Genomic DNA, 22,422 nt, shown 5'->3' with positions numbered 1-22,422 from the left:
CGGAAGCAGGTCCATGCAGTTGGTGAGCGGCGAAAGCGACTTTCTCCTCATCAGTACACTGGATGAGGTCCAACTTCTTATTGACCGCGTGCAACCAGTCATTTGCTTCGACAGGGTTGGTTGTGCTTGAAAAACTAGGAGGTCGGACTCGGAGGAATTCCGACAGCTTTGACTGCGGTGGAGCGTGTACGTGAGCTTGAGCAGCGGGTGCTTGCGGGTTTTGCATTTGGTGGAGCAAAGCTGCGATGAATTGGTTTTGGTTGGCGAGCACTTGTGCTAAGTTGGGGTGATCATGGATTGGCGGAGGTGGCGGCGGTGGTGGTGGAGGGGCGTGGCCTTGGTCCTAATTCTGGTTCTGGTTCTGATTCTGATTCTGAGCTGAATTCCTAGCACGAGCATTGTTAGCAGCAGTACTCCTTGTGTTCACCATCTGTAGTAACCAAGATAAGAGGGAAAAGAAGAAGGGAGAGATCAGGACAAGAACACGAGCTATTAAACCAACTTATTTAAATTTTATTAATGTGATGTTGGTTACATAGAGTTCAAGTTGCTTAAGCACCACAAAGGTATAGCTATATCACAACGGGCCGATATAGTCCATACCAAAAAGCACACAAGGCAACAAACTCCAGCAGAAGATAAACGATAAAAACATACGCGCACTAAGACTTCGCGTCTACTCTTGAGAACGACTCCTAGAGGGGCTACGGTCCACAAATGGCTCATCCACGTTGCTGATGCCGTGGCGAGGACAGGCGCTTGATCCAACAGGTGGTAGGGTCTTGACGACGGTTCCAGGCATCCCACTCTTCAAGTCCTTCAGCTCCTTGCGTAGAGCGCGAAGCTCATTCTCCTTGTCACGATTCTTCTGAAGCACTGCCTCGAACATCCTCTCCGTCATCCTGTAGTAGACCATACGGTACTTGTCCATCGCGGCCATCATCTTGGACATGTGCACAATGGTGGTGTCCCCTTCATTGCGGGCATCGCGGAAGTCAGCATCTTCTGCGAAACCCAAGCGAGCAGGGTGGTAGTGGAACAGAGTGGTCTTCAACTGGTCGGAGTGACTCTGGCAAAGGGCCCCAATGGCATGGAATGCAGCTTCTTGGCAGGCAGATTCACGGCTGTCACCTTCTCCTGTGAACCAGCAACTTTCTAGCATCATCCGGTTGGAGATGATCATCACCTTGGCACTCCAAAGTGGTTCAAGTACACCCTCGTCTTCGAAGTTGAGAACCACGCGGTACTCCATAGTGATACAGTATCCGACTTCAGCGGCCAAGGCACGAAGTTGCTCCACAAAACCGGCCAAGTTGAAGCAGCGGGTAGTCTCGAACTCAGGCATCTACAACATTTTGAAATAAGAGTCAATGACCAGTTTTGTAAAGAGTGGACAGGTGAAGATAGAATAACGAAGGTTTTCACAATTAAAGAACTAGTTTCTAAAAAAAATATCATCCTAAGGCTTAGACCACTGGCTCGTCCTACGGTCAAGGTGGCTCTGATACCAACTTGTCACGCCCGGAAATATACACCATTGCCAAACGCTCAGTGCATTAATCCTCGTCCCAGGAGGCGAGGTACACATAGACATTGTTGATTATTACAAGCCACACTAGCGGAAACGTAAAGGAAGAACTTTATTACATGGGCGACTCTAGGCCCTCACACTCAAAGATAAACAAATAAAACAGCGGAAGACTACGGAACAACAGCAGCCACAGGCACTCGACGGTGGAGTAAATTAGAGATCCAAGCCTTCATCTTCTTCAGGTCCATCCTCTGGATTATTTTTGTGAGCAAGAGTGAGTACCACCACCATACTCAGCAAGTCACACCGGAAATGCAACAATAATGCATAGGGAAAACATGGAAATGGCCTAATAGGATTTATTTTGCCTAAAGTCATAGTTTAAACATTTTAATCAGGTTAAAGCTCATTTTAAAACACGATCCTGTTCTAAGCCAATATTTTAATATCACCAAGGTCGCATGAGCCTGCGAACCTGCCTTAGCCCAGGCTAATCTCCACATGACTACACCATCATGATTTCACCCTCCCAAGGTTTTATAAAACAAAACTAACTTTGGGTACATTGCTCAGCTTGCATATAACCGAGGGCGCGACTATTCAAATAGTTTTTAATTCTCATCAGAGGTGTACAACTTTACCCAGAAGACACAACGTCAACACATGTTGCCACGCGCCGGGTACCACCACGGTACTCGGATAGAGGTCGTGACAAGACTATCCATCTAGGTCTACCCAAAACAGGAGAACCCGCTGAGGTTTCACCGCCCGCCGGTCCCCGACAAGGTAAAGGTTGCCGGATCCCCCTGGACGAGACAGGCTCCCCTTGCGCCGGGTAAAAGAAACGGCATTAATCCTGGCCCCACACCCTTCCAACCAATGGTCTTTGTTTTGAGAAGATCTAAACTTTCAGTCGGGCCTTACCCACTAGACTTGTGGTTGCACAAAGACCGGTCCTTATATTAGCCGGGGTGCGACTACCAAAGTAACTAGCTTGCACCCTGAGCCCAGCCCAAAAATATATTTTAGTTGCACAAAGCATTTTATCACCCATCCATTGACAAACCAGTCAATAGTCCATAACTAATCAAGTTTTAGTTGTTAACCACCATAGTCTAGTTTATCCAAAAGTTCTAGGTTGGAACTAAGCAGGACTATGCATTTACCTAAAGCAACTAGTCAGTCCATCATGTAGGGTACTAGACTAGTCAAGTTATAATTTTACTAGGGTTCACAAAGATTATGGATATCAAATCAACATAATGGCCATAACCAAGAGCATAGGAATAAATAATAAAACAATATTAATAATGAACGGTATAATTTATAAAGCAATGCAATATAAGTAAAACAACATAATTTTCACAATATGGGATTCAACATGTTTAAGGTAGATATGACTTGCCTTGATCGCTCACAAAGTCTTCAATGTCAATGACGATGAAGAGCTGATCTTCCGGAACGGCACGATCTACACGACCATTGCGAAGAAATACAAAAAGGCTAATAAAATCCATATGAACAGAAGCAATAAAGCACATAAATGGGTTCTACTCATTTTAAGGAGAAATTAGAGATTTGAACGGATCGATACCGAGTTCAAACGGTCAAGATATGGCCATTTGAAGTTTAGGTGTTGTTTAAACGGAAATTTGTAATTTTGTGAATTATTTTTCTAAAGGAAAACTTGAATTATTGAGAGAGAGCGCACGCGGACTGGGTCCACGAGCGGGTCCCACTTGCCAGCCGCTCGGTCCACTGTGAGCCGAGCACACCGACGCACAGGCACGGCAGCAACCGAGCCAGGCGGCTCGCCGGCGACGGCCAATGGCGTGGCGGCGGTGCGACAGAGCACGGGAAGGGAAAAACGGAAAGAGGAGGAGACGACGGTTCTCACCGAGCAGACGCGGCAGCGAGAGGTTGACGGTGTTGCCGGCGGTGAGGAAGAAACGGAGGGGTCGTTGTCATTCCCGCCGTCTTCGTGCTCGACGGAGGGGTGGACGGGGAAGAGGAGGAAGCGGCGAAGCGGATGGTGGCGACTCCGGGCTCCGACGAGGTCCCAACCACCAGCGAGGGGCGGCCGGAGTTGCAACGGCGGCGGCACAAGAAGAGAGCGGCGCGGCGGCTATGGAGAGAGGAGGGAGAGGGCGGCGGTGTGTGGGGAGAGAGGAGGGAGTCGGGGTCCCTTTTATAGGCCGGAGGGGAGGGAGAGAGACGCCGGGGAGGGAGATCGATGCCGGCCATGGTGGAGCTCACCATTAAAGAACATCATCGAAATCCACCGCGAATAATGCTGGATCGAGTGGGAAATTATGGGGGAATTGGAGAGGATGAGGTGGGAATTAATTCCCCTCAATTAATTTGATGAAACGGCGAGTGGAGGAGGCGAATCGGAGGTTGCCGTCGCTTGGAATTCGGACGAAGAGAGAGAGGATGGCTGGAGGTTAGGGATGACGAGTGGGACCCACCTATCATCGAGAAGGAGCACACCTGTCTCTGACTGGGCGCGCAGAGAAGGCAAAACAGACTTCGGTCTGTGGGAGGGGGAATGAGCTGGGCTGGCCCAAGGAGAGGGAGGGGGTGGGGAGAGAGGAGGAAAAAGTACACCGAAGGTCCCTCAACTTGTCGTCGGGATATAAAATCGTACTCGAACCACAAAAGCAGACATGCAAGATCCCTTAACTATACAAAACCGATCACCCCAAATCCTTTGTGATTTTGACCCCGGTTTTAGTCTACGTGGTGGCTGAGTAAATGTGAGACCCACGTGGGCCCCACATGTCAGGTGTCCACATCACCCTCTCTCTTTCCCCTCTTCTCTCCCTTCCTTATCTCTCTCTCACTTCTCTACAAGCTAGCCGGGGCGAGGCGGGAGGGCGGCGCCGCGACGGCCGCCGGTGGAGGCGGCGGGCGAGGGGCGAGCTGGAGCGGTGTCGCACATGGAGATGGCCGCCAGGGTGGATCTGCTCAAGGCATGGCTTCCAGCAATCTTCAAGGTACAAGACCCCGGATGCAGACCAGGGCAGCCGCGCATCCTCACTGTCCCCGCCGCCATCGCCATTGCCATCCTGCGAGCTCGGTCCCTCGTACTTCCAGATCAAGAAGCATGCCAGGACCATGCAGGAGTAGACCCAGACCGCGCAGAGCATGAACCTCCAGTTCAGCCAATACTCAGGAGCAGTGGTGTCGACGGCCATGGCTGATGATGGCATTGCTGCAGTGACGAGGCGTTATGCAGCCAGATTCATAATACAGGATATTACTACTCAAACCATGTCTGTTCTTCAACTGCAAATTAGATTCTTGCGCCAAGATAAAGAGAGGAATTATTATTGCCGACGAAGGGAGAAATGATCAGTACTACGATTCTTATCATTTCAAGACACACAAAAGAAAAAGAAAATCGACGCTAGCCAGATGCTATATATCCTGATACCCTGCAACCTGGATCCCCACGCATGCAGATGGTAAAGATGCAAATCTTTATTTCCATTTCCATGATTCCATGCACACAAAAAAGAAACGAACAAATGCCCCACGCATGCAGATGGTAAAGATGCAAATCTTTATTTCCATTTCCATGATTCCATCCACACAAAAAAGAAACGAACAATATAGAGAAGAATACCAAGAAACACGCATTGGCGCAGAGGAGGGTGGAAAACTAACCCAATCTCAACGGTGATTGGGTTCTTGTTTCTTGACTTCTCCAATGCCTCCCCTTCTCCAACCTTTTCTGCCGCCGCCTCTCTCTCTCCATCGATTCCTCTCCCTCTCGCGACCTCGAACAAACCGAGAAGAAGCCAACGAACCAACCAACCACGTACGTGCTGCAACGCCGCCGTGTTAGGAGACCACGGCCGGTACATCTCCGCGAGCACCCGGCACCCCACCACCGCGTCCCACCGCGCGTACGCGTCGCCGGCGCCGCTGCCAGTGCCGACGCGTTCGCCGGCGCGCGCGACGACACGAGCGCGCCCACGTCGGCCGAGCGGGACGAGGAGGCGGAGAAGCCGCAGCGCTCGCACGCCCCCTCCGCCGGCGGCCGTCGCGGCGCCGCCCTCCCGCCTCACCCCGGCCAGCTTGCAGAGAAGTGAGAGAGAGATTAGGAAGGGAGTGAAGAGGGGAAAGAGTGAGGGTGACGTGGACACCTGACATGTGGGGCTCACGCGGGTCCTACGCTGACTCAGCCACCACGTAGATCAAAACCGGAGTCAAAACCACCGAAAGATTCTAGTGACCGGTTTTGTATAGATAAAGGACCCCGTATATCTAGTTTTGTAGTTGAAGGACTTTTTTTATCCCGACGACAAGTTGAGGGACCTTGGGTGTACTTTTTCCGAGAGAAGAGAGGGGTGGCCGGGCTGGGCCAAGAGAGGGAGAGATGGGCTGGAAGCAGCCCAACAGGAGGAAGATGATTTCTTTTAGCTTTTCCTTTTTATAAAATTCTTTAATTGTTTTTGTTGCCCTAAAATTATTTAAAATTCAAGTAAAAATTGGTTAAATATTTTTAAGCATGGGGAATTTATTAAAAATGTCCACAAGCCAATTTTATATAAATCTTGGTGAGTTTTAATTGTTGGAGGCTCTTTTAGGCTTTTAAAATTTCTAGAAATACATTAAAGCACGATTTAAATTTAGGGCGATTTTCAGGGCGTTACAGTGGGGATGGGGACAGGTTGAGATCTCCACCCGCGGGTCCCCGTGGGGCCCTGGAAGTACTAAAATCGATGTTGAGTTCCATTGGTGAGCTCTAGCCTCGACTCTAGCATGTCTGCCTCCTCTTCTTCTCCAAACATGTGGGTCCTCGACTTGTAACTAACCCCAGCCCAAGTAGGGTCTATGTGGGGTGCACCCTAATCTGGTGGAGCACGGTCTTAGGGACCTCTTGGTCGTCCTCCCATCTCTTTAAATAGCTAGGTACCACTTCAAGGTTCCTTAGATTTCATTAGATTAATGTTTTAGCCATTGCTACTTTACCTTGTAGTTACATGTGTCGGCTAGACCACCTAATTACTCGTCTTTAGAACCCCAACTTATTGTGAGATTTAATTCCTTTTCACAATTTAGATTACTTTTATCTTGTTCTTGCTTATTTCTTTGATTTACTTGTAAAAATAAGATTGATCTGCACCGATTTGATCAACAACCCACGGAGAGGTATATCGATCGCTAAGGTGCAACACAATAATGGCCTGTACGGTTATAGTCCGACCGTCAACTTCTCTTCCAAATCATAGTTATCTCAACTCACTGAAAGATCGAGCCAATCAAAACCGTGATCGTATCAAATGGATCTCAAGGTTTATCAATAACACTACCTATTTATAGCCCCAACTCCTCCATCTTTGGTACCGTTCCTTGAGTCTACCAAAAGTTGTATAGGGTCAAAGAAAATCTGGTATCACACTGAATTGTCTAACTCTTTATGCTTTTTGAACGGTAACCGAGCAACTAGCTATTATGGTATAAAGAGGTGGACAATCTAGTTGCTACTCCCTCCGTATCTTAATGTATAACGCCGTTGACTTTTCGATCAACGTTGGACCATTGTTTTATTCAAAATTTTCGTTCAAATATGAAAATATTTATATCATGCTTAAAGAACATTTGATGATGAATCAAGTCACAATAAAATAAATGATAATTGTATAAATTTTTTGAATAAGACGAATGGTCAAACGTTGGATAAAAAGTCAACAGTGTCATACATTAAAATATAGAGATAGTGAGGTAGTATGTGATTGTCCAATTGTGCTTCTCAGAAACAATTTGGAATACGGCAGAGGACCCTAAGCCTAAGGGTTTTCTTTTTATGGCTTGGGGTTCATCTTCCAATCCAACCATACAAAAAAAATTTGACACTACCAATAAGACGGTTTCATCTAGTTTGTAGGAGGAACAAAAAGTAGTATTGCCAAAAAATTTCAAACCAATTCTAATAAAATCGCACATTTTTTTTAAAAAATAAATGGCTAAAATTTTGTTAAGGTTACATTGTTAACGAACAAAGGACAAACCATTAGAATATACTAGAGATTGGGGCGCGCCTTTGCGCGCCGCCTGTTCACACAGTGTGCTCGCTATGCAAGAATTTTTTAGGGTGCTGCATACACATAAAGATAAAGGTGAAACAGAATATGATAGCATGGTTGTTCATACAGGACAGGGTGAATTGTCTTTGGTTGCATATAAGTACAAGCAAAACAACCAAAGACAGTACGTAAGGTACCGTCAGCTCCTGTTCTGTAACAGCACGCTGGCATAATAGTTTGGGCGTGATTTTTACATGGAAATTGAGTACCCATGCAAAGCATACAAAGAATGATACTAACAGCTATAGAAGTAGCAGAGTGAAAATATAGCCTACGATATTAAAAGGATAACAGCTTGTGTTGCATGAGCATCTTGCTCACAGCACATCTATTGTTGCTTGCAGCTGATTAGTCTGGTGGAAGTGAAAGATGCAGATTGTTCCAACTTGTATGCCGTTGCTTGTTGGAAAATGGGTCCATCCTGATTTCAGGTTAAAGCGCTTTTCTGTGGAGTGGTGAAGAACCATGGTGGTTGAGGAGTGCCCTGGAATCCGTACTTCGATCTGCGATGTCTTCTTCCGCACGATTAGTGCAATGTATGTCATAGAGAATTGCTTTGAAAAGTGCTGCATGATAAGTATATGTTAGTTTTTAAGGTAAGAGGTATATAAAGGGGTAGTGGTGCAGTTATCTTACCACCTTATCCTGCTTCATGAAAGTTGGATTTATGGTTGTGACATAGAATTCGTTTGAGGGGTGCAGAAATTGCGCAATATCTTTGAAGTAGTCTTTGAGTTCAGTTGATAGATTGATGTCCCTCCCCGGTGCAGAAGCACATTTCATTGATAGTGCGTTTGGTGTTGCCTTTCGAAAGAGGAGTGAATGAATACATCAATGCACATTAAAAGAGACGCAAATCAATGGAACTGAAAATAGAAAGAGAAGTATCTGTACCTGTACAAGCTGACCCTATATCGGCTTTTAATTTCTGTTGCATGGGGTGTTGCATGTGTGGCTTAGTCTTGGTTCTTTTTTTCTGCAGGTGAATTGGCGTTGCAAGCATTAACGGAAATCAAAAGTAGAGAGTGGAATCAGTAATGTAATAGTTTCAGATATGGTGCCATAGATGAAAATGATTTGTTGTCTTGATAGGAGACGGAAAGTGGGTTGAAGATCATTTACCTGGTGGTTTTGGTTTCTGAAGCGCGTTTTTCTTTAGCTGTGAGTTGCTTGGTTTGCTTGGCACTGGACATCTAAGATAACCACTCTTGGCTTATATGATGACATGCATCTTGGAGCGTGATAAGACTTTGAAAACCACATATTCTTTAAGCTGCAAACCAGTGGCTTCTATGAACTGGGGCCATCCTGTAGTGATGTATATTTTGCCAGATGCTCTCTTTAGTTCAATGTAGACCATTAGGTTATGGGTTGTTACTAATTTGAGTCTCTGGCCATCCTCCAGCTGATATCCTTGTGCGATTGCAGCTGGTCTGCGCTGCAGAATTGAAATGATGTATTAAGACTGGCGTGTATTAAGCTAGACTGTATATGTTATATCTGTTGGTAAGGTTACCACATAGCGCTGGTTTGCTGTGGTTAGTCTAACCGTGAAAAACCTAGGTGGATTCATGGCTGTATCTGCAAAAAAAAAAAGGTAGTTAAAAGAAATTTATAAGTGCAAATTTAACAGTGGTAGGGAAGTTGCAATGTACACAGTGATAAACAAAGGGACAGATAACAGAGCTGAGATTGCAGAGGAGAGTGTTAGGTGCTTGTTATAGTGTAGTGGTAATGAGCACTGATCTTTGTTCTTCGGTGGATTTATTCAGATACTAAACATGAGTTGTATATTGTGATGTATAATGGGTCAAATAGGGGATGAGTAAAATTATACAGCAGTCTTCTTATTGTTGAAAAAGGCTCTGTTTTAAGGGCTGCTATATGGCTAATACCATTTTTATTTGTTGCCGAAGTATTATTTTCTTTCGGTTTGTATTTGAAGGAATGGCAGGTTACCAATGATTTAAGGGCTGATATGGTTAGGTTTAACCAGGGCATGAGCCATGCGCAAAGAATGTTGGAGTTTGCATGGACATGTAGTTTGAGCTACAGTGATCTGTAAGGTAGGAGGTTATTTATCTGGAAAACAAACTTTAGCATTGAAATTAATCCTTGATTATCCTTTAGCGTATCATCTCTATGCATAGCATATTTATATGAACACACGAATGGTGTTTCTTCATAGCGCTTATATATTCTGAAGGGTATAAGGCACGGCCTACATTCGAAATTGTTACTCAGGCTAGCTAACAATATTTTCAGGTCCATTTGGCACATATGACATCGCACCCCACCAGCATGTGTGAAATAGAACAATAATTTACCTCCCTGGAAGTATCAGCACCAAAATTCATCTTTGTGGATCAGGCCATCGTCGATGATGGAGCAGCTGATCTTCTACTCCAACTCCAATACCGTAAAGTCAGTGACCTGCACTGAAAAACAAATAAATCTAGAAGATGTAAAACAGCATGCTAAAATGTTTACCAGAAAGAGTTGTGACTTGTTAGGTACAAACGCAGCAGTACAATTTTATTAATTGCAACCTAAATCCTCCTTTACATCACAGCAGAATAAATAATCAATGGCAATATATTTTGTCCCTCTGAATCAGAATGTGGGTAAATGCACTACCCGGTAATAACCCACACATATTTACTAACCCACATATCATGGTTACTGAAACATCTAGCATTAATGTTCTGAATTAGATGACCATCCTAAAGATTTCCTATTTTTTTTTTTGGACAGGCTCCCAGTTTGCCCCAAGGACTGCCCAAACTAAACTGAAATACCATCACATATTCTCAATTTAAAATCAGTTCCATTCAATCATGGACCTAGAGCTAAATCTTTCGAACTTAAATATATTTAAAACTGACCTTCGCGTGAACAAGAATCACAGAACAAGAGCAGAGCACATAACTAAGGACTTGATTCAAACGCGTCCATTGCCTGTAACACACAGAGAGATGTAGGGTTACATATATTTAATAAAAAGCTGTCAATTGAACACCATAGCTAAGGAAATGCAAGAGAGCACAGACCAGTGAAGACCGATGGCGTGAAATTGTAGCTTCTATTTCATATAGGAAGCTCTTGTCCTCTGAGCACCAGCAGGATTGACGGTGCTACGAAATAAAAAAAATAAATGCGGTGAGCAAAGCACACTAACGGTAATGTGACTGAAAAGAATACGTAGATAAGAAGTCTATAAAGCATGGCATCAAGAATGCTGTACCCCTTTTTTTTCCCATCAATGGAGGCTAATTCTGCACCCTGAGAATAACAGCACAAAAGTTGTTATATCTATCAATGCTTAGTCAATAGCCGACGATAAATAGTATATTTCATGTGCAGGTAAGGAAGCACTGCATAGCGGAAAAACATAAACCACATAAGCCCTGCATACATATATTAATGCAGCAAAGAAATACAAAATCACCTTTCTGAAACAACAGCTGTATCTATATCCTTTCCTTCGGACGCGCCCACCTCAAAAGTTAGCTTCTTCGATGCACCTAGAGGCTGCCACAATAATGTATAAATCAGAACCTTGACCGAATAACAAAAAAAAAACAAATGGTCTGTCTTTCCTAAGGTAGGAGCAGAACATACAAGGCGCATAATGGGGCGTCGTTTCCTGCTATCAGCATGGGCTTTCTCCATATCACCCACAGGGGTATTAGAAGAAGCAGGCGGTGTCGAAGTATGATCAGGACACTCACTTTCTCTACATATACTTGAACCACCAGCAAAAGGTGAAATGACAGATGATGTGAGTTGCAATGTCTGATCCCTAACCTGTGGAATAGTGCCTTGTCTGCCAAAGAAGTTTCAATGCTATTGACTTGAAACGCGATGTTCCTCTGCATCAAGCTCCTTTCGGTGACAGAAACGCAGAAAGTGAATTTTTGGGACACAACACTCGCAATCTCTCGAGGAATATTGTCTGATCCTCGTTCCAACCTGACAAGATTCATTCCTTGCTATTGTTGCACAGATCTTCCAATTCTTACTCGTGGGAGATATATCACAGAACAGATCAAAAGGCATCTGAAAAAACAGGAAGAAACAATTCGATGTACATAAAACGGGAAAGTATTAAACAAGGAAGTAAATGCGATGAATTACCTATGGGAGCACTGCAACACAAGACAGGAGAGGAATCACAGTATAGCTAACTAAGGGTTGCTAATTTTAAAACAGCTGTACGACTCCAAAAATGTGAACAGGACAATGATATCTGTACAGAACAGCTATAGTATAGGCAAAAACATATATTATTACTATCTAACAGCAGAAAATATCTCGCGGTACACGATGTTCCAAGTGCGAGTAGTGCAATTGCCATTGTCATCTTCAATTAACACCTTTAAGCCTGCGCGAGAAGTGACTCGGGAAAGAGCAACGTATAACTGGCCATGACAAAAAACAGGGTTTTTCAAGTAAATACCAACTGAACGTAACCTTTGTCCTTGACTTTTATTTATAGTCATAGCGTAGCAGACACGGACAGGGAACTGCCGACGTTCTAATGTGAAGGGCCATTTTTTGCTGGTCGCAGATAAGGTTATTCTTGGGATATAAACAGTTTCCCCCGCATTAGAACCAGTTATAATACGCGCTTCGATCACCCTATCACCCAAGTTTGTAACAATCATCCTTGTCCCATTGCAAAGCCCAGCGGTCTGATCTAAATTTCTCAAAAGCATTATGGGAACACCTATTTTTAGGCACAATTGATGTTCAGGATAATTGTTAACTTTGATGCTATTCAAAAATTCAATTGGGTATAAAACATCTAAATCATCAGACTTTTCATTTGTTTTTGCAAGACGATCAAAGCTCAAGTACTCTCTTGCTTCACCAGGAAAAAGTTGTAAAACCCAAGAGTTAATAGCAGCACACACATCATTCGTAGGAGAAACAATAGCACGGTCTTGCAGATATACTGGATCATTGTACTGTTCAGCAAAGTTGGTGTAAACTGCAGCTACAATAGCTCCAATCTTTTCATCATTATTCATGACCAAAAGATCATGAGGGATTTCAATCCAAGTTGGTTCAACATCGCTGCCGTAACTACACGCTGCTGCTGTGCCATCACCGATAGAAAGGATCCAATCACTGAATTCAGCGACTTCGCGTTGCATATCAGAATCTAGAGAGGAACAACGTAAACGCATGTTGATCGATAGCTCTAAAACACATACATATGACCAAAGAGGAGATTTTGATATTGTAGCATCAATTGTTTTCGATCTAACGCCTCCTTCAACAACAGGCAAGATCTGGCGAAAATCCCCACCCAGCACAACTACCATACCACCAAAAGGAATTGATGCAGCTGAATGATCATCTTCAGAAAGAATATCACGCAATGTTCTATCTAAAGCCTCAAAACATCGCCGGTGCGTCATTAGAGCCTCATCCCATATAATAAGAGAAGTGGATTTAATAAGGTCTGCTAACATTGTACCACGCTTTATATGGCAAATTGTTGTTTCATCAATTTCTATCGGGATTTTGAATCGTGAATGAGCAGTCCTACCACCCGGCAAAAGCAAAGAGGCAACTCCAGATGATGCAACAGCAAGAACAAGCTTTTTTTCAGACCTAAGGTAGGTAACAATACAATTCCAGAGAAATGTTTTCCCAGTACCACCAAAGCCAGACACAAAGTAGAAAGCAGGTGATTTTGTCATGACACTCTGCACAATGCGTTCATATGCATTTCGCTGGTCAGTATTAAGCTTGCTACATAATAACGGAGCATTAGCACACAAATCATCTATATCATAAGACATTTCATCATCGATCAATCTATTTGCTGATCCAAAGGAACCATCGCAATTCACAGTAGGTAAATTAAAAGATGACATAGCAACACCATTGCGAAGAAAAGCATGTGTAATTCTTGCAGAACCATATTTCTAAGTTCATTATCAGGGACAGAATATGCAGCATTATTTAAGCTTTGTTGCAAATCAAAGAGAATATCATCAGACATCGCATGCCAATGTTTATTGAAAAATGCAGCTCCATCAGCAATACCACAATGAACAACCATGAGCACAAAGAGCGATCTGAGTTGCGGCCCGGTCCCCCAGCTCACAGCCTCATCAAATGCAAATGACCACTCTCTGTCATCACCAAGCAACCCTCTAGCAGCACAAGCCTCCTTAAATGTATCGTATACGACATCATTGTATGTTCTAATATCTGCATAGCTCCTAGCGCCTCTCACATACATAAGCAGCATTCTCATGAAATACCCTTCACCTGCAGAAGGATGGACATAGTACATTCGACCGATTTTATAACCATGCCGGCTTTCTTTCCAGCTCCTTGAATTTTCTTCCCAAGTAAATCGAGTAGGATACTCGCAGTATGTTAAGTCACGTCCTTTTGGGAACAAATCATTAGCAACAAACCATTCAGTTAATGTTGTTTTTTTTGTAAGAATGCATTTGAAACCACCGATGCCAGGTTTGCGTCTGATCTAAAGCTAACCGTGTTCATGTTTGGTAAATGGCATGCTAAACGCTCAACAGGAGGGTTCCTAAAGTGAATAACATACTCAAACAATCTCCAAATACATTGGTTGGCACATAAATATCGACACTCAATGAAGTCAGCTATTTCATCTATCGGTGCTGGCACAGTAAAATCAGAACCACGCATCTTTTTTCTAGAACCTGATGAACCAGTATCATCAATCGCAACGACTCAGCTTTCTTTTTTTGATCCTAGAAAATTTTATATTGGCATGATCGGGTCCTTTTGTTACATACTTAAATAGATACTTGATCATCTTTGATTTGTTGCACCATTCAACATTTATATGAGCCTCAAATTTACGCAGCAATGACACATTGTATGGCACGACCGAACGATTATCAAGCTTGATACCATTTTTAAGCACATGCGAACCATTGTCACGCCGCCTATAAACAACAAATCCCTTGTCATCTACTGTTGTTTCAGAGTTAAAATCCTTTGGGTATTTTTTAGAACAGGATCCATTTCTCATGCAAGGGCATTTTCTATTGCTATCACCGCATGGGCCATGCATCATAAATTCTTTGACCAACAAATAATCAAGTTCGTTTTCGTTAGGATCAGGGAGTTCAGCACTGATGTATGTGTCGACGATAGATGGTGTTGCATCGGTGCTTGGCGCATCACGCCACACCAGTATATGGACGTGCGGGAGGCCTCTCTTCTGAAACTCCACGCTGTAAAGCACTACACCATATGGTAGGAAAACCAACCGAACAAAATTAATAACACAACAAAAAATGCAAACCAAAGAAATAGCAAAAAAGGGAACTAACCAGCACGCACACGCCCAAAGGGAACACCAGACATAATGTCAGAAACCATTTCATCAAGTTTCATTTTAAAAACCCTGGCCTGGTTCGAACTGCAACGCATCTTCAATTTCTTGCCACTTTGGATTGCAGGTAAAAGTTGTAAAAATATCAGGTGCGCCATAGGCACGGCAAATAGCCACTACATCCTGATAATTCTGGTACATGTATCGCCTACCACCAGTGAAGCTTGCAGGAAGTATTCGTTGCTTACCTACGCTCGCACCATCTAAGGAACCCTTAGCAACTGCATCTGTAATTCCTTGCATGTGTTCGCATCTAAGTTCACGTTGCTGGTCAGCTATGAATGTTAATCTACCCTCTTCAACACAAGCATAACCATCTACTTGGCCTTGAGAGGATAAACGACCGCAACATAAATAAGGATTAAATTGATCTCGACGATAATGGCAGCAGTAACAGTAATGCTCTTGCATAGAAGCCTTTGTTCGTATATCGGTACGATTCAAGTCTACCCCTCTTAAATTTATAACCAAGCTGAAAGCCACGCTCACCATAAGGAAACAGAAGTGGATACTGCAAGGCCATATAAGCAGGATGTAAGCTAGAAACATGGAGTGGGCCAGGAATGCTTTGGACAATTATATCGCGCTTTGCATTCTCCAACGAAAAATCACCTACAATTAACCCAGCAAGTTCATCGGCTGTTGGCAATTCGTACTGAACAGGCCCATTCTCATCTGAACCGACTATTCTAATTGCGAACTGCTCATCACCATTATCAGCTAAACGATCTCTAGCAATCCTGAATTGCTTAACCAAAGGATTACAATTGTCCAGCATATCTAGCAATTCAGCAGCAATCTGAGGATCTAAATCACAGTCTTCGACTTCTTCATTAAGAAGAGCACGCATCCTATTCTCGATCTCGTTTTGAGTGTCATAATAAATATATAGTTGAGCAAACTTTAGTGGGGTTTCTTCGCTAGGTAAAAGTGAGCCTATACGATGATGTACTTGACCATTTATTTTAAAGACATAAGGACCGCCACCGCGATTTAAGCTATCGTCAATATTTGCACCCATTGAAGTGAAAGCAAACAGCGAATTGTACTGCCTTATGTGCTGCAAACAATGCCTGCTTCGAGCATCCCCATCGAACTTCAAAAGCGAATTTAAAGGTTCTGGTGGTTGTGCAAATGGAGGAACAAAAATTTTGCCGCCTTTGCAACAAAGACTATAAGACATACGGCGCTGAGTTATAGCTGAATCTCTCTTGCATCGTTCTTGGTACCAGAACTGAGCACCACACATGCGGCACTGAGTTATATCCTTCGACGTCTCTATATGCACATGCAGGTCAAAAACATATCTATATTTAGATATAATGTCGGTGCACGATAAACTAAGGCATGGAAAGGGGTAAAATAAAGTGGAAATAACTTTTTAAAAATTTGCCGTAATCACTATCAAACCTATTGGAAGACAGGGACGATATACGAGAAAGCCTTTTACCTACAGGAAAAATCAACAGACAACCTGCAAATAAGAGAGGCTGACAGGGACATATGAAGGGAAGTAAAAAAAATACCAAGCATAAAGACCTGCAGCCACCAGTCGTTTGAGAGCCAATTTTTTTGATCGTATCTGTCGTCTCTTCGAAGAGTACCAAGCAGGATAAATAGGGAAAAACCCATCATCTAGTGGAGGGGGGGAAATCACATAAACAAACAGAGGGGTGAGCAGCGATGGGGCACAACAGCAGCACAATAGGAACAAACAACGCACATACTTTTACGCTGCGTAGCAACTGTTTCCCAGGCATATTCACCACCAGCCGAAACAGGAGAGCACGCTAAACAGGAAACAAACAATTTAACGATGACACACAACAAGCTGTGGCAGATCACAAACCAGCTACAAAGGAACAAATGATGATAAAGCATACATCTAAGAGAAGCACTATGGCGTTCTAGCAATCGGCGGTCCCGTCGACGAAGAGGTGCAATCACATGACCCCCCTCCATAGAGCGACTAAACGCAAAGAGAGTAACAATGCAACGAATATTAAAACAACACATAGCCAACAAAATAAACATAATGGATGAACAATTGATTAACACACAAAATAACAGAGAGTAATGTATATACCTCCGTTGATCAAATAGGATAGCAGAGAGTAATGTATATACAAAAGAATGCTGGGAGATATAATTAATATGCTAATAATCAGACATTTTCAAGGCTAGCTTTTTACCTGTACTCTTGCCACGTGAACTTGCTGTGCAAGCTGGCTTAGCCTAATCCTACTTGACTTCAACTGTTGAATGTAAGCCTGAACAATAAAGCAGTGTATATATATACTCATCAATACAAATAGTATATAAAGCCACATTAAATTTTAGCAGAACTTATCAACTTGTGCTCGTATGTGTCCATAAAACAAACATATGAAATGAAATAATATATAATTCATGTTTCAAATAGCCAGCACCCTAATAATATAAGACTCACCGCATAATACATAAGACCCATGTTTCAAATAGCCAGTACCATCATAAGATAAGACTCATGTTTCAAATAGCCAGGACCATCATAATATATAATTCACACCTGAGACCATAAAGAAATTGGAAATGCACATATGAAAAGTGATAATGTTTCTTGCATTGGTAGGCCGGTCAAATTCACAATAAAGCCAGTAAAAATAACTATGTCCTTCAGCACATAAGTCCCAAAGAAAGAGCCAAAAACAACCGCATCACAAAGTCGGTCAGCACATTTAATCGCGAGCTAGCACTCCATGCATGCATGTAGCAAAACAAATAAAGTTGATAACAAAAGCACATATGACAGCACTTGCGTGAACAACATGTACATGTCATATACACTAACATTATTGTTAGGATATATGTTTGTACTTTTCGTAAAGTATTGTACGTTTCTGCAAGCACATATATATACAAAAACACACACACACAGTACATGCAGGAGAGATTCCTTTCTGCTAGCTTGAATTAATAAGCTGTTGAGTTTCTTGGTTGACCGACTAACCTTCTTACTAAGGCTACTTTTCCTTGGTGCCTCTCTATTCTGTGCAAGCCTCCTCAGTGTCTGCAGAATGTGCATATATATACACACACATATTCACACAATCAAGCTGTCAGTCTCAAAAAAAAAGTCATAAAATATGCAGGTTATTTCCTGCAGACAGGGATCGTTCAACCTCCTAATTACTTTTTTATGCACTTTTGTGTGCTGTTGAAGTGCTGCGGAGGGAGATCATCAAATGTATCAAAGGTATGGCTGGATGGATGATTGACTCACTAACCTTAGGGTCTAGTGTCCTCCTTCCTTCTCTTTCTAGATCATTAGATGTTGCTGCACCCTTCCCACTGTTGCTTCCTTCCTTCTGCAAGGCACATTTTTTTGGCCCCTTCAGAAGACACACAGAGGAAAAAATATATATACATATATACAGCATATATAGCCGGATTTCTATCCACTGTCTAAAAAATATAATATGAGAGAGAGAGAGAGAGAGAGAGATGAATACCTTAATGAGGCTATTATTCTTGTTATCCTTGACAGAGTTAGGCAAGGGAACAATCGATCAAATAGGATCCGCCATACAACCTGCAGGCAATATAAACGTGATCTAGATGCTATAGCATATAGAACAAAAAAGCACACCAAATTGTAGCGCACAGGTAAGCAAAAAAGACAACAAAGATGCTGGCTCGAAGAAGATAAATGGGAAAGGACCTAACCCGAACAACACACAATGACAAGGATCGAACAGAGGTTCTTCAATTACTTTGATAGCTCAAACAAAGACTCTACCATAGGTAGAACACAAATTCCCTAGCTCAAGAAAAGCTAAACTGTTATTGTGTCCTATTTTGCAGCATATGCATCTTGGTAACCTAGCAGTGCACTCAACTAAATTCTGTTGGGCCTAATGTATGTGATACTTATAGGCATCAACACAATGCACTGAATTTAGTATGCAAGTGAATTATGATGAATTTTGTGCATATAATCTCCAGTAAAAAGGACTCCAGGATACACCTAACATATACTGCCTCAGAAAGAGCCCGCCGATCTTCATGTAACACAAGTTTCTTGAAATCTCCCCATCGGGAACACTTGCCTTCAACAAAGGCTTTGATCTACCTATCTAGATATTTGCTTTAATCTGGAAGCAGTGTGCCAAACAAATAGTGGAACCCTTACGCAAAGGTGCCATAGCCTTTAAATTGTAAACTACATTGACTGTATAGATGATGTTACAAGGCATAAACTTTATATTTTCACTGCACTATATAGAACAACCAAATCCATACAAGCTGTAGAAAATCCAGGCCATGAATTACTGTATGGTGGAAGGATATGGGCTGAATAAAGGTAATTAGCCAGAGAATCACATGCAAAAAGGAACAGAACACATTTAATTTGTCTAGGACAGTAAACTATACGAAGGATTGAATTAGACAGTTTCATTTATATAAACTCGCATGTAACAGGAATAAGGGCCACCATAAATCAACTCAAGTGGTGGTTTTCAACATGAAACAGTGGGAGAATTAACTATCAAATCTGTAGTTCAGTGACCTAATGATCAGGAATACCCACCTCTTGATGCATGAAAAGCCCAATAGTACAACCTTATACTTCCCTTTGGCTTCTTGCATTTACCATCCTGCTGTAATGATAGAAGGGGAAACATTCAGAACAACAGTAAAGCATATATACCGTCTTTCATAGTAGTCATCATGTAACAATCTACCTCTAATAAATCAATTTCCTGGTGAATACATTCAGATAACAAGTGCATCCCCTAAATCAAAAGAAGGATTGGAGGATAAGATAGTTAAGCAAAACAAATCTGCAATCACAAGGATTTTTTTCACACCTACATAACTATTCTAATCTAATAGTTAATTAAAATAAATAAGCAAGCTGATGAGGAAACCAAGATAATTAACTGTAGAATTCCCAGAGGATAATCTAGCATGTTATGGCAACTCTATGCTGTACATGTGACCACACTGAAGCACTACATGCACTGATGATCTTGCATAATGCAGTATCATTTTATTAAGTATGCACCTGCCCTCAGCGACCTGATCACTAACCCAAAAAAATAAAAAGTAAGGTGGTAACAATATTCAATATATCACTGCTTATTTTTCTTGTCAAATATCTGATAACTGCTCAGTAACATGACATAGGAATAGCTCAAATGTTTTAGTGATCATATTCCTCATGCAGAGCGCCCAAAATAGATATTTTGAGCTGTGTACTGACCCTGAAGCTATATAATCTGCAGATATAACTGTGCCTCAATGCCACTTGTTGCAACTAAATGGGCACCCACATGATTGGAAGTAATCAGTGCCTATCAACAAAGATAATGCAGGTATGAGGTGAATTTACAGTTGTGGTTGGCGAGGGCACCCATTGCGGAAGACAAAGGGAAAAAAATTAGACTATCTAGGGTAGCAAAAATCTAGCTAATGAGAATCTGATTTTCCTAACCTCTGACTTTTAATTTATTTTATTGATTTAACAACTACAACTTCTTGAAATCTGAATAAAAAAACTAAATTATTTAAGAGAACTTCAAATTCTAGGAAAAGTTGTAGCTGACAAAAATTTCCCCAAGCATGACAACCTCATGAATCTACTCCAAAATCTCTATGTAGAATTGTCATTTAATATCAGAAGTTTCAAAATAGAAAATAATATGTAATCTTATGTTTCAAAGTGATCTATAGAATATTCTTTTCTAATGGGTTGGAATCATATAAAACTCCTATAATTTCCATAAAAATCGGAATGGGCATAAATTTTTACTCGCTCTGATCTAAAATGTAGTTAATCTTATCAAATTTATGGTACTACGCATCAATATTCTACGACGAAGGCAGCATAGTTTTACTTCTGTATAAATATTCAGGAGTATCGTGCCCGCACTCTACTTTTCAATGTAATATCTTCGATAAGCTGACCCATTTCAACTACCACCTTTATTAAAACCTAATAAAATAAACATTTCACACAATGTGGTGCATACTTGCTTCATACATTGACTTGTACTTGTACTGTCTACAATATAGTTCATATTAGCCCTTAAAATGTAACCAATGAATCCGAAAACCAGAAGTTCCAGAAGGGTATACAAGCGCACAATATCAGACTATCAACTGGAAAATAGCAACGCCATATTTAAATATAATCAAATATAATTGCCCTGAATCCACAAGATGCTGTCAGAAATCACAAATAGGATAATATGACATGAATATGCCAACATGGCAACAACTAAAAAAGAAATGGTAGTTTAGTGCTACCAGCCCTCTGGACAAACGCATTGTGTTTAGTGTTTACTCATAAGTCCGGAAGATAAACGAAAGAACGAGGGCAACCTGCTCATCACCGGGAATGTCCGTGCCACCATCTCGTCCCTGCCTCCCTTGACCTCCACATCTCGCACACCGCCGTCACCTTGACACCGCAAAGCCACACGAGTCAACAAGCCAAAACGTGATTCGAACACCAAGGAAAACGACCAATGGGGTTGCAGGGAGATGCGCTTACGGATTCGAAGAGGCTGGGATCGGAGGCGGGGTTGGCGGCGGCGGCGGAGTCCCTGGATGCGGCGGAGAGGGCGCTGAGGTAGAAGTCGGACGGAGACCTACCTCGAACGGCCTCGGAACTTAGGGCGGCGAAGCGGATCGGATCGGCGGCGCACGCCCTCGCCCTCCCCCGGGACGCCCCCGCGGCGCTCGCTCGCACGCACGCACTGCTAGGCTAGGATAGGGTTCCCCTCGAGCTCCAGCAGCAAGCAAGGGCGAGATGGGAGGGAGAGAGAGCAGCTAGCGCAAGCGAGGAGAGAGAAGGAGGTGGACGCGGCGGCGGCGGAGCTGGACGGGGCCGCCGGGGCGGAGGCCAACGCGGCCGCCGCAACGGTGGTGGACGCGGCGGAACAAGGGCGAGATGGGAGGGAGAGAGAGCAGCGAGCGCGGCCGCGCCGGAGCGAGAAGGAGGCGGCCGCCGCGGCGGGGGAGCTGGATGCGGCCGCCGCGGCGGAGGTGAACGCGGCGGCGGACGCGGCGGCGCGAGGGGGAGGCGGCGGCAACGGCGGCGTGAGAGGGAGAGTGACGGCGCAGGACGAGAGGGAGGAGTCGAGGAGAGGCGGGGGAGGTGGCTAGGGCTGGGGTTAGTGCGCGGAACTTTTTCGAAAAAGACCCTCGACTTTCTATTTTTACAGAACGCTCCTATTTCGCGTTTGTCCCCTCCTGCGCATGTAATATCCGGATTTTAGAAGGGCCCTTACGCACAATATCGCCTCAGGGGCACCGTTCGGCAGGGACCTACTCGGAATTACGAACAAACCGAAGGGCTTTCTCGCAAAAAAACCAACCCGGGCACTGTAGGACTAGCTTTTCGC

The 22,422-nt window shown here is 43.2% G+C and overlaps 1 protein-coding gene and 1 long non-coding RNA gene across 21 annotated transcripts; both read right to left on the bottom strand.

Annotated features, from left to right (window-relative positions):
• Window positions 1-492: 492 nt before the first annotated feature.
• On the bottom strand, window positions 493-5,649 carry LOC107280041 (uncharacterized). 5 transcript variants are annotated; one of them, XR_010739156.1, is made up of 4 exons: window positions 5,201-5,649; window positions 3,429-4,745; window positions 2,937-3,002; window positions 1,531-1,782 (listed from the first exon to the last, which is right to left on the bottom strand). XR_010739156.1 is itself a non-coding variant. In XM_066307212.1 (2 exons), exon 2 carries the CDS (start codon window positions 1,343-1,345, stop codon window positions 677-679), a length of 669 nt encoding a protein of 222 aa, XP_066163309.1. In that variant the 5' UTR covers window positions 5,201-5,649; the 3' UTR covers window positions 493-676. The 5 variants fall into 5 exon arrangements, 1 of the variants encoding a protein (XP_066163309.1); XR_010739155.1 differs by lacking the exon at window positions 3,429-4,745 and having other exon boundaries at window positions 5,160-5,649; XR_003240515.2 differs by lacking the exon at window positions 3,429-4,745.
• A 2,005-nt stretch (window positions 5,650-7,654) lies between these two features.
• LOC9272156 (uncharacterized) lies at window positions 7,655-22,158 on the bottom strand. Of its 16 annotated transcripts, none has more exons than XR_001543783.3 (20): window positions 21,570-22,158; window positions 21,398-21,476; window positions 20,277-20,367; window positions 19,756-19,806; window positions 19,602-19,671; window positions 18,523-18,602; window positions 18,298-18,378; window positions 18,021-18,080; window positions 17,224-17,301; window positions 11,248-11,685; window positions 11,075-11,157; window positions 10,871-10,908; window positions 10,677-10,760; window positions 10,512-10,584; window positions 9,954-10,064; window positions 9,143-9,207; window positions 8,749-9,064; window positions 8,521-8,602; window positions 8,263-8,430; window positions 7,655-8,192 (listed from the first exon to the last, which is right to left on the bottom strand). It is a non-coding gene; the product is annotated as an uncharacterized lncRNA (long non-coding RNA). The 16 variants fall into 16 exon arrangements; XR_001543785.3 differs by having other exon boundaries at window positions 19,602-19,668; XR_003240930.2 differs by lacking the exon at window positions 19,756-19,806.
• Window positions 22,159-22,422: the final 264 nt, after the last annotated feature.

Source organism: Oryza sativa, chromosome 2 (genome assembly GCF_034140825.1).
Source record: "Oryza sativa Japonica Group chromosome 2, ASM3414082v1".
Lineage (NCBI taxonomy): Eukaryota > Viridiplantae > Streptophyta > Magnoliopsida > Poales > Poaceae > Oryza > Oryza sativa.
Note: the sequence above shows the minus strand (reverse complement) of the source record. Positions and strands in the feature narration are given on the sequence as shown.